Below are 12,274 nucleotides of genomic sequence, written 5' to 3'. Positions count from 1 at the left end.
TCTTCTGAAAGGGTTTTGAAATTAGCAAATATAATGTGTGTGGGAATAGGCAACACTTCATAGCACTAAGTTTACTTTTAATAGAAGCAGTCTGCTGTGTCTATAGGTAACAAACCCCAGTATCTTTTCATTACAAAGGAGCTTATTGTTACCATACGACTTACTGTGGGACTTCATTTGGCTTCTTTGGTGATCTGCCTGATCTATTAGGAAAAGCACTGAGGTATGGACAATACATATTTTATTGCAGTTTTATATTTTCTTGGTCCCTGCTGCTTCTAAGTTAGGCTACTGCCTACGAATTTCAAATAGTAACAAGCAACAAAAAGAATTTAACAAAACAGGAAAAAAATAAACTGCGAGGAAAATCAAGCAAGTTCAGAATCAGGTGCTGGAAGTGGTCCTGCATCCCAGGACGCGACTGCTGCGTAACGGTTGCAAGGTAAATAACTGGTGCTGCCAGCTCGAACACCTGCAAGCCATTTCACTGCTGTGAAAGACCTTCTATATACATTATACAACATATTCTAATATATATATTCAATATATATGTATGAGATCCCTTGTGCATGACATTTGCTGTCCTATCATCAACCAATTTCAACAGCTGAATCTGCAAAAAAGAATAGGCAAAACTAAACAGTACTTCACCAATGTTAATTAGTGTGTAGAACTAATCAGTAAACGTAGGAAATCACTGTTAGTTTTGCAGAAATACAGAGAGGATTATCTAAACAGATGTTGATTTTTTTTTATTTAGAGTAACAGTTTAGAGACTATTTTCCTCTGACGGGATACTTCAATAATGAATATACAGCAACTAGCGTTGGAGGGAATATGCATGCCAGTGCATATTTAATGAGTGTTCCTGCAGCAACCACAGTCTCAGAGAGAGATAAAGATTTTTAAAATGTCCCAAGACATCTGAGTTTTCAGATGTTTCTACTCCATCAAGGGGGGGATCATTCGTCTGGGGTTCCTGCGCTCCAGGACAGAAAAAAAATCTCTCTTTGATAAGAAATAGTGTATTTCAGGTCAAATTTTGCTGTTACACAGGCATCTTCCTCTCACTCCTCAAGAAGTTCTAGGACTGCCTACACAATACTTTCCTACAAAGGGAGGTCCCAGAGATCACTTGTGCTGAAGAATAAAACAGACAGTTAAATCCTGCGAACCCAGTTTGCCAAAAAAATATATTCTAACTCCAGCCTCCAACGCTCAAATTTGGATCATGCAAACAATGGATGAGTCAAAAAGAAACATCATGGTCAAAACAGGGCACTTAAGCAGTACTCGGATGATAAATGCTCTGAATCAATGCCCTTTTAGCGTAGCTTTGTATAATACACGGGCCACTAACATCTAGTCAGGACAGGCTTGCGATTTTGTACCGCAATAATAAAAACAGCCAGGATGGCTCATAAGAAGGACTGATTTAAGTAACAGGGGAAGTATGGTCTGTGGACGTTATACTGAAGGCATACAGCACTCAGAGGAGCAACGGATGTGCTTCACTTCCACTTCAGGCTGTCATGCAGACACAGGTTTCTGGTGCAATTTATAAGCAGTTTGTGTGGGCCACACCGATAACTGCACCCGTCAGGGACTGACCCTGATACTAACGGAGACACAGAACAATGTCATAGCAATACTGAATGACTTTGGTATCATTTTCTCTGGAACAAATGAAAAGAGGTGTTGCTATTATATTCTGGTGATATGTTATACAGAAAATATCCTTTCTTTGTACAACATTACCAAATTTTCTGGAAAAATGCTTTACTCTCTATTTGCTGTTAGGGGAATTTCTATCCGAAACAGGTTAATTTCATATTCACATGCATTTGTATTAACATACATTGAGAAACTATCTTGTAGGCATGCAATGGTAACTCTGAACAGTTATCAAGACTTTGAAAAATTTCAAACAGTATGATCTAATTGCATCTTTTAAAACACTCATGAAAATTTAAAGGACACCAGATCTTATAAAGTATCAAAACAGATATAATCAAAACATTTAAATCGGATCATACTAAGGTACATGAACATACACAGAAGAGTTCAAATAATAACTGCAATTTCTCTTGGAAGAATATCAAAATTAAACCTGATGAGCTACTTTCATTATTATTCTTGTATTTTTAATTTCTTCACCAGCACAGGACCTTTCATTATGACTAAAAATACAATAACCACTGTGAGATTTCTCCTGGCTATTTAACACAGCTCACCTGATTCCTGATGTCAAGTTTTGGGCAGGGACGACCTCCATTGTAGGGCTTCTCTTTGAGCCACCTGGAGCGGATTTTCACTCCCATTCCACAGGACGAGCTGCAAGGGGCCCAGCTAGACCAGTCACTCAACTTGCAATCAAATGGGCAAGGAACCGTGCAAGATTCTTCAATGTAACCTACACCAAAAGTTTAAGAAAGATGTTTTAATCAAAGCAACTTCTCTCCTCTAATGTCTCACTGCAATCTGTATAAGCAATACACAAGGATAACATTTTCCAGAGGAAAAAAACTTGCGGACTTACAATGCTTTCCTAGCACAAGATCATGATGTTATTTGTAAAGAATAGCAGTGACTGAAACCAATTTCTTTCCTGGTTGAGTTCAATGGTCTTTACGAAGGGCATGATAAAACTAATGTAAAGGACACACTGACAAAAAGCAACTGCTGCGAAACTGGTAGTGGCCACTAAGTGGTAATTATTGTCCCTCCAAGAACTTGTCCATAATAAATTCTGTTGGCAAGTTGCACTGACGGTCTCAGCAGGGAACGGAGGAGCCCGGCCGCGGCAAGGGCCCTCGCTTCCTGGAGGAGCGTGAGCTGCTCGAAGCGCACGGAAAGGCACGCCAGACTCGTGCCCTTTACCTGAGTTGGAGAAAAAGGCACCTGGAAGGAGGAAAGATTTGAATGGAAATAACTCCCAGCCGTGCCCAGGTGCAGGCTGGGAACGAAGGCTTGCACGGGCTGCTAGTCCGAGGATCTCGTCACTGCAAACCCAGCCTGGGGAGGATAGACACGCAGGAGCTCGGCTCCCTCTTAGCTGGATGCAGTAAATGAAGCATCATTGCCACTCTTCTCTGGCACTTCTCGTTATACCTCTTTGCAACTGTTTTGCTTATTCTGGGTTTTAAAAATAACTTTGTAAAAACTTGCCTTAAAATCAGACTAGCAGACAACCTCATGGGCCAACACCCTCCTGGATTAACATCCAACAGGGCATCCCAGGGATAAAAAAAGCATTCCTCCATACAGGCACCTCCACACCAGCAAGTTTGGGAACTGGCATGTGGAAGAGAGATCTCCCATTAAGCTCCCTACATGCAGAAAGGTAATGGAGAGGGTACTTGAATCCTCCAGGTCTCAAGAGAATCACTAATATGGTCAACAGCGTGCAATAGTTCCTATATGTTCCTACTTACTATGCTCCGTTCATTCCCCTTGAGTTTCTATTACCTGCTTGTCACCTCTGCATTTACTGTTCTGATTTAAACAAAAAAGATTTCATGTTTGACCATGAAAGTCACTGGCTGCTAAGATCAGACTTTATCACAAAAGGCTTAGGCCCTCTGAGAGCTCTGGTAATTATGATCATGGAAATAACTGCATTTCATCCCTACCAAATTTCTGATATTTCTCATTTTTATGCCTTTTCTTTCCAGTTGGTTTTCATCCCACTTACACTCCCCTCTATATTCTTTACCTACCGAATACCAAATTAGCTAATTCCGTTATGCTTTTAAGAAGGATCTCCCCACAATCTGTTAAGATGACAGTCACAGCAGCCAGGAAAGACAGAAGCAGCTTCCTTCCCAAATGCACTAACAATAGCCATGAACGGCCGGGAAGCACCAAAGCCGAGGCACGGAAATTATTCTGGCCTGCAGCTGATGTTCCTAACTCTGCAGTGTCCTAACTGGCTGCCTATGCAGCACCAGGACTGTGTTACATCCCAACTACTGAGTCGATGCAGCAGCACGCCGCCTCCTTCTCGGGCTGCACGCTGAAGGCATTTTCAGGAAAGCTTTCAGACTTATTTAGGCATTCTCCCCCAGAAACTATCCTCCTCCTGCAAGTATAACAAATGATGAAGCTGTTTTTGTTAACAGTGACTTTAAAAATGGGAAAAACAACAGCAGTTCCTCCTTCAGTTGTATGATGCTCTTTTTCTTCTCCTTCTTTGCTTTGTGCCAGGATTCGGTTACCTTTTCTTTTACAGCAGCCACCCGGTAGTCTGACAGCTGCAATAATTTTTCCACAGTAACGCATGTTGTAACTCTTCCCTAAAGTTGTATAACTAACCCTGTACAGTGTGCTCTGCTTTACTTTGCTACCTCATATTTCTCTGGGTTGAGCTGCCTTTTCATCTGCAGCTCTAAAGCCACTGGAATTAGGTATCTTAGTTATTTTCTACTCAATCCACTACAGTGGTGTTTACACTTCTTGAGATATTTCAACTTTGTGTCTTTAGTATTCTTATCTAAATGAGATTATACATGTGCACACCCATATTCCCCTGTTTCCAAAACTGACTCTCATCTTCCAAAATGAAACTTTCAATATCCAACTAATACTCTATTCCAACTGCTTAGGTTGCCACTCAAAGCAATTCACAATACATTATGATAAGTAAAAGAAATTTTCTCATGATAGATTTATGAGAAGCATTTCTCAGGCAGTTCTCCAAAGAGTTCTGTTCCACCATCATATGAAATATCATTTTTCCTTGGGCTGTATGACAGCCTAGGTAATTAACTCTCAACAGAAACAAAGAAAGTGCCTTGTTTCAAAGTAGGATTAGACAGAGGGGTTATCAACTTATCAGCAAAGGCAAAACGGGCTAAGCCTTTTGGCAGTTCAAGACCTACATCTATAATAAAAAAAGAAATATAAGAAAGAAGAAATGTAAGAAAGAGGAAGGAACAGTTATAATAAACAAAACTAAAGAGAGCTGTTCTACTTCATCCCAGGGAAGTGCTGTGGAGATCCCTCAGCAAACCGCAGAATTTCTAAAGACTTCCTGGTGCTAAGAGGCCAACTTACTATATTTTGAATTTCCTCACCCATATTTATAAATTATATTATTTATAAATAAATAATGGTCAGCTAATAGAACAATAAATTACCATACTGTCCAAAAGAAACTAATTCTCTATAGTGAACAATGCTACAGAATCAAAATGGGAAGATAACCTGCTTTCAAGCTCTTCTTGCAAGTTGCCATTATTTGTTCCATTAACCACTTGAGGTTAATCCTGCGCTGAGGACCCCACGATCAAAGATTTCATTCAATAAAAAATTTCCTGCAAAAAAATCTTTGTGTGACAAATCATCCCTGCTCAGATATATAACATCTTCATGGATATCTTTCTAGGAGAATCTAGTAAATAACGTCGTACTCAGCTGGTTCCCAGCCCTTCCACTGCTTATAAGAACAAGACATTTGCTTTTCTGTGCAGGAGCCAAACAATGGCTTGTCAGCATCAGTCAGTGAGCTGAAAAGAGTCTAGTTTGGATATCTACAATATTCGTAGTAGTAGCGTTCCTATGAAACTTTTAACGCTGGCAAGTTGCATAATACAAAAGAAAAAAATAACAAGGAAGAGATGCTACCAAAACCAGCTATTAAAAAAGAATCCTACATTCAGGCTATTATCAGGTCCCTCGGAATGGCAGCACAGTCTTCTGGTGTGTCAGCCACTCCTCCCAGTTTCGTATCATCAGCAAACTTGCTGAGAGTGCACTCTGTGCCTTCCTCCAGGTCATGGATGAATAGACTGAACAAGACTGGAGCCTGTACTGACCCCTGGGGGACACCGCTAGCTACAGGCCCCCAACCAGACTCTGCGCCACTGACCACAACCCTTGAGGTCACTGAGCCAGAGTTGTGAATACAGATGCTGTGTAAGGTAACAACAGGAACACCAATGCATGGGATATTTAAGCTGGCACTTTGTCTCATACTACAGGGAAGAGTCCTGAACTGGCAGCAAAAATCTTTCGATGATCAAATAAGACTTTTGCATGTATAAGTGCTATTGTTTTATGACTGAGACATTGCCAACATAATGGGATGAACAAATGCATTTACTTAGGCTGTACAGCTCATTTTACTATTATTTATTCATTAAGAGCAGATAATATGCCTGTTGCTCTACAAGCCACAAATGGAGTCTCTTCCCTATGGCGTCTATAATGAACGAAGGACCCACAGAATATACCGGATGTACTGCGAAGGCTCATATACATGATGTAACAACTCTTACTCCTGTCGCATTTCTTTCTGTGCAAGGAGGCTTTAGAAGGCAGCTGAAGAACGTGAGGATGGCTGTTTAGTAGGTGTCCGAGGTGCAGGGATCAGGGGCCGGTAGCAGGGAGCAGAAGAAACATCCCTACAGGCCGAGGACTGCGCTGCAGTGCTGGTGGGGATTTCTGCAGTAGCCCAGTTCGTTTGCCATCTACAGGAGGTGTAGCATGCAGCACACCTGGCAAAGCCAGCGAGGGGCTACAATGTCCTTCTGCGTCCCCCTGCACATTCACCAACGGATCGTGGTGGGAGAAGCAGGCAATTAAAATACTTACGACCTAACGTAAGACATTGACACCTGCACTGCACTTCTAAATGACAAATCAGTGAGGGTACAAGGTCTGCACAGCGTTAAAAAAACATGCCGAAAGGATTCCAAGAGGCTGACTTAAAAGCAATCTGAAAATAAACAATACGTCTTCAGCAGCTCTGGAAACAGATGCACTTCTAATTGAACTGGCTTTAAACTCATTTGTATCCACTCTGGCATATTTCATCATTTCAATTAACCAACTTCTAGCAGTTCTACCCTTGTCTGTAAACCTTGAGGTGCTTCATAAAATTCAAGGTCATAACTAAGAAAGGGACAATTCTGCGTGTCACTCCAATTGCCACTGGTAATAACACAACCAATTTCCCTTGGAGTCCACAGGATAAAAGAGATCCCCTTCTAACAAACAAATGAGGGAGCACCAGAGCTGACACCACCATCCAAGAACTGTTTCTAATTACACAAATCAAAGGTAGGGGAAAAATGATTGATTCATTTTAAAATTTATATTCACATTCATTTGGTAACTGAACGTGACATATGTAGAGTAATACCAGTAAATCTCCGCAGTCCCGGAAGATCTAACCGCTCAGACTTCATTGCCGAGCCCTGGTGGACGTCACCGCGCGGGGACCACACAGTGCCCTGCTGCCAGCTCTGGGATCTCCTACAAAACAAACCTCACAGTTACCTCTGGCACCTCGGCATCGCGTGCACACCGAGTATGCCTCCAGCAAACGAACTGCTTCCACCAGTGGGCCACAGCGCTGCCGTTAGCATTACAAGGTGGGTGGGCACCTCCTTCTAAGGTCTTCTGAGGCTGTTCCAAGGGTGCACACTATGAATTGAAGCAACCTAAGCAAAGACTGGGAGTCTTAAAGTTGCTAACAACATCAGGCACATCTGAAAAGAATCCAGTATTACCACAAAATAAATGTTTACACTTTTTTTTTCTAATACGCAGTGATTTGAGCTGCTTTATGCATTATTAGTTTGCCAGCTAGGAAATTTAAGAGATAATATAATGAATATACTTAATAAACATCAACCAAAAAACCCAACCAAAATACCTTTTACATCAAATATTTTGCAAAGCTCAAATAATGGACCACCTTAGCTAATCTATTCCTGCCTGCTTTTGGCCCCCTTCTGTTGTAGGAGACTGATTAGAGATTCTAAATAGACCAGAGAGTACTTGTAAAAAATGCTGGTAAGTTTAACTCATCGCTATTGTTAATGAAATTCATCCAAAGGTTGCTTTTATTGTTCAATTCCACAGCCTTCATAAATCCTGACAAGGCAGTTGGGTTGATGCTGACTTTGCATTATGATTCCTAATTTCTTTTGATTTCACATCACGGTTTTCTTCCTTAAAGAAATTGCAAGCTTACACCTAATGTTGGCTTAAATGCAAAGCATGATAGTTGATAGATTTAATCTCTTAACTAAACACTTAAATCTCTGTTAATTAGCACATTCCATGTAATATATTGCGAAACAAACTGAGAACTTTTCTGGGGAAGAGAGACTCTTCTGAGAGGAAATAAATAGGACTTTATATACTGCGCTTTTGTCTCATCTGGAACCTCTCATGTGAACAACAAGAGATCCACCAAATGGATCTGCCCGAGCTCCGAATCACAAAAGCAGCTGTGGAAATCATTCCCCTTCTCTGGGAGGTCCTTCTCCATGCCAATGGATGGCCCAGCTGCTTGCGAGGCCTGATGTATTAAGAAACTCTGTGCCAGCTTTAATTTACCAGGCTAAAATTTTAGGGCATTGTCCTGGTAGATGGTCTTCACGGGACCTGCCAGCCACAAGTGACCACCTCTACTCTACAGAACAAAACCATGGTGAAACCACAGCAGCTCCTCCACGGAACATTTTTAAGTAACTCTTCCTTACTCAAATACAAAAATCATCCGCTGGGATTAATGTCAGTTAGGATAGGAGCTCAGCTGTGTTTTCCTGTATGTTTTGCTGCTCATCAGCCTACAACTGAGAAAATCATCCCTTTTGTCCAAACAAAATTGAGTACTAGTGTTTTCTCTATCAGTATCTTCATCCTCTGAACATTAGGAAAGAAACTCATCCCACCGCACTTTATTATGGTTGCACTCTATCTATTTATAAATTGTTTAGTATAAACGCTCTTACAGGCTACTCAACTCCCAGCAAAGCAGATATTCAAAAAAAAAAAAAAAAGAGATCATCTTTGTTTATTATTATTATATTGATATAATAAAATAAGGCTTCTGCAATATATCCTGAGAACAAAATTAAATTATTCACAGAACGTCAAACTACCCTCTTTCTCACATATCTGACTTCTCTCAAAGGCCCAGTTCTACAGTAGCTGCAAAAACAGATGTACTTTGCAGTGTGTTCTGAGCATCACCACGGATTAGGGCTATTTGGACCATAAAGGAAGTAACTTCCAGAGCCAAGGGTCCGTCATTGGGAAAAAAGTGCCACTAAATGGCAACCAAAAATACCTCCCCCCCACCAGTAAATCATAAATGGCTTGAAGGTCAATGGTTTCAGGCTCTGCTGGAGCACGCTAAGAAACTCAGTTTCAGAGTTTGGGGCCTCCACCGAGGATATCTTTCTGCCAGCTTCCAAGCATACCAAGCTAGGCACTGTCAACACAATATGCCAGCTCATTTCAGCTGCCAAGTTATGACCCTGAGACATGGACGACCCTCATTTGGACGACTTAACTCCAACGATAACGCTATGGTTTCCTTCTCGCAGAATGGGATGCGCTGATGCAGTCCTTTGTATCCTGGTAATTAGCAAATACTTTGGACTATGATACTGCTACTGTATCAGACAAAAGCTACCTCATGACTTTGCAAAAGAAAAGGAACGCAATCAAAGCAATTAGATCAACGTGCAGTAAATACAAGCACGGAGGTTCATAACAATGTGAACAAAAGCTCGCTGTTTTTAAAATAGAAAAAAATGACTGTGAGGAAGAATACCCTGCTGGACTGGCTGTCATAAATGCTTCAGGTACTTCACTAGTCTTCAGTTCTCGGGCTTAATCTCAAAGACTAGCATAAAACACCTCAGGTGTTTTTACACTTTATGAACTTCATATTTCACTCTTGTTAAGATTTTAAACAGTCTCAGTGCACTAAAGCAGCAGAAATGGCACAGGCTTGATGGCTCAAAATCAGGCGAAAGAACTGAATTCTTTCTCCCTGGGTTGTCTTCATGTTGCTAGGACTTTAATTTACAAACATCAGATGTATTAACAAGCCTAAGGTCCTCTGTTTAAGAACAGGTCACCCAACCACTGAAAAAGCACTGCGAAGCTTCAGTGGCGGCACGGCCTTCTGCAGCTTCCTCTTCCCCCTTTCACAGGGGGCAAATACCCTCCTGTGACACGGTGACCTCCCAGATCAATACATTTAAATCAATGCACTTAAGTCTTAATTCCTTCTTGCCTCGTTGATACTAAATGAGAAACCCAAGTACATACTTTAATTATACTCACACTGTTTTAAGATGCCACTAATCATTAACAACATTAGGAAAATTCACAAGCGCTTTTCTGAGTGCCACAGATAGCTACCGAGGGGCCCAGCGCTGAGGTTGATTTGATGGAGGGTGTTTTAGCATGATGTCTAGTGCGCACTGACAAGGAGTCCCTAGGTCACCTTGCTACAGAGCAGGCACATAAAGGTATGTGACTTCCTTAAATAAACATGCACTTCAAAGGACATCCAATAGCAACACACTGTTTTAAGTACGGGAACAGTCCTCCCGATCTTCCACACCTCGGACACTGGGCACTGGGAGAACTGCAGAGCACATCTGGATGATGAAAAACACTTGCACAGACACAGGACATTTCTGTGATGTAAGCAGGCCCCAGCAGAGAGCGTCGATGACTTCCTTACAGGTTTTTGTTTCAGTTTTGCAGCATGACTTTGAGCACCGGGGTTGTGCAGTTCAATTTCTTCTGCTGGAGACTTTCCTGGCCAAGAAATTCAGACTGAGGCTGAAAGAGTTGCAATCGCGTCAACTGCTATGATTTTTGATGGTTAATGCTACCAAACATTAATGAGATCCAAGATTTCACAGAGGGAATCCCTGTCTCTAGCGAGGAAGATGGGAAGTCTTGCAGGCTAAACTCTTAGGGATCTCATTTCCATCCTCCTCATTTACAAAATAGGGAGAAGAGGGAGATTTCCAAGTACATCTCAGACCCAGGAACAGACTAAGGAAGGATAAATTCTCACTCCTCAGTATGATTTTGAGAATCCTTAAAGCAAATTGGGCTGAAGTTCAATTGTGTCTATTTTTCCTAATTCAGACTCATTTCTTCAGTCCTTCCAAATTCAGATGCTGTTCTGTTTCTGAGTTGGTTGCTCATATTCCCTGATTAAGCAGACTATATTGAGCATCTTAAAAGATATCCTCTATTTATACATCTCTTCCTTTCATGCTAATTTTGTTGTTTTATGTAGTGTGCCAGCAAACTCCTTACTGCTCAAGCAGGTTAGCTCTTTCTATTCAGACACTGGCCCACATGCAAAAAGTTGAATTCTTATTTTTGTAGGACTCTTGTTTCATACATGCAGAAACAGATGACTTTGCTTCTAAAGATCTTCAGCATATGTCAAACACAAAAGCCCTTAACACTACGTGGAACCAACCAAAATGCCTGCTAGTCCAGCTGGCACAGGGCTCCCCAGCAGTGCCGAAGACACAGAACTGTGACTTTTCACTTAAAAAACATTGATTTGCTATTCATTTATTTGCATGAAAATCTTGCTTATTACAGTCATACAGAAGGCAATCACAGCAAAAAAACCTCAAGAAATCATGCCATGAAATATGTCATTTTCTACTACAGTTGCATATCTCTCAAAGCGATGATAAAGTTCGCCACCAGCAGAAAAACCAGACACCTTAACTGCTGCATACCCAACTCATTAAAAGAAAAAAAAGGGATTTCCTCATCGTTCCAGTATAACATACTAAATGGAATGGCACATAGGAGAGAGAAATGCTAATTCTGAATCTATCTCAGTATGATAATATTCTATTAGAACATTGCTTTATATTAGGCCATATTTGTGATAAATGAGTTAGTAAGGATTAAGAGAATGACCAGATTTCAAAAAGATACTCTTCTTGTAGCCTGCTGCAGGAATCGGAGTGGTAGACCGCCCAGCACGTTAACTTGCTATCAAAGCTCTCCTAAACCTCTGATAGACTATTTCCACCCTGAGTTACTATTTCTACGCCAAAAAAGTTCCTGACTCTCACTGAAGAGCTTAAATCGACCTGTCAAAAACAAAGAAAAACTGACCGAGTCTAATAAGAGAAACAAAGGGCACAGACACGAGCAAAGGTGGTTTGGTAAACAAAGGCTCACAGTGTATTGGCTGTTTCGCAGTAACTGCTCGCTCGCACGCGTGCCCCCATGAGGGTCTCGTTCCCCCCATCTCTGTCAAATAGGCAGCACACACCAGGGGATATTCTGAAAGTTTGCAGCCTCATTCACCTTACAGCAATCTGTCATGCCAAGCAGTAGCAATCAGAATTCAGGATCCTAGAAAACATCATATTAACACATAAAAAAGCTAATTTTGAGCTTAGTAAAAAGTCATTCCTTCTCATAGTCTGGTTTTGCCGCCTGTACAAAAGGGTCTTTTTACGGAATGCAG

General features: G+C 41.2%; 1 protein-coding gene across 2 annotated transcripts in view; it reads right to left on the bottom strand.

Moving 5' to 3' along the window:
• The window catches only part of THSD7B (thrombospondin type 1 domain containing 7B), a 557,432-nt gene that overhangs the window by 82,027 nt on the left and 463,131 nt on the right, over positions 1-12,274 (bottom strand). For both annotated transcript variants that reach the window (XM_068949257.1, XM_068949258.1), the window contains one exon: positions 2,235-2,413. In XM_068949257.1, coding sequence (XP_068805358.1) covers positions 2,235-2,413 — 179 coding nt within the window. The remainder of the gene's footprint in view (positions 1-2,234; positions 2,414-12,274) is intronic.

This window comes from Struthio camelus, chromosome 6 (assembly GCF_040807025.1).
Source record: "Struthio camelus isolate bStrCam1 chromosome 6, bStrCam1.hap1, whole genome shotgun sequence".
NCBI lineage: Eukaryota > Metazoa > Chordata > Aves > Struthioniformes > Struthionidae > Struthio > Struthio camelus.
This window is presented reverse-complemented; position numbering and strand designations above follow the sequence as displayed.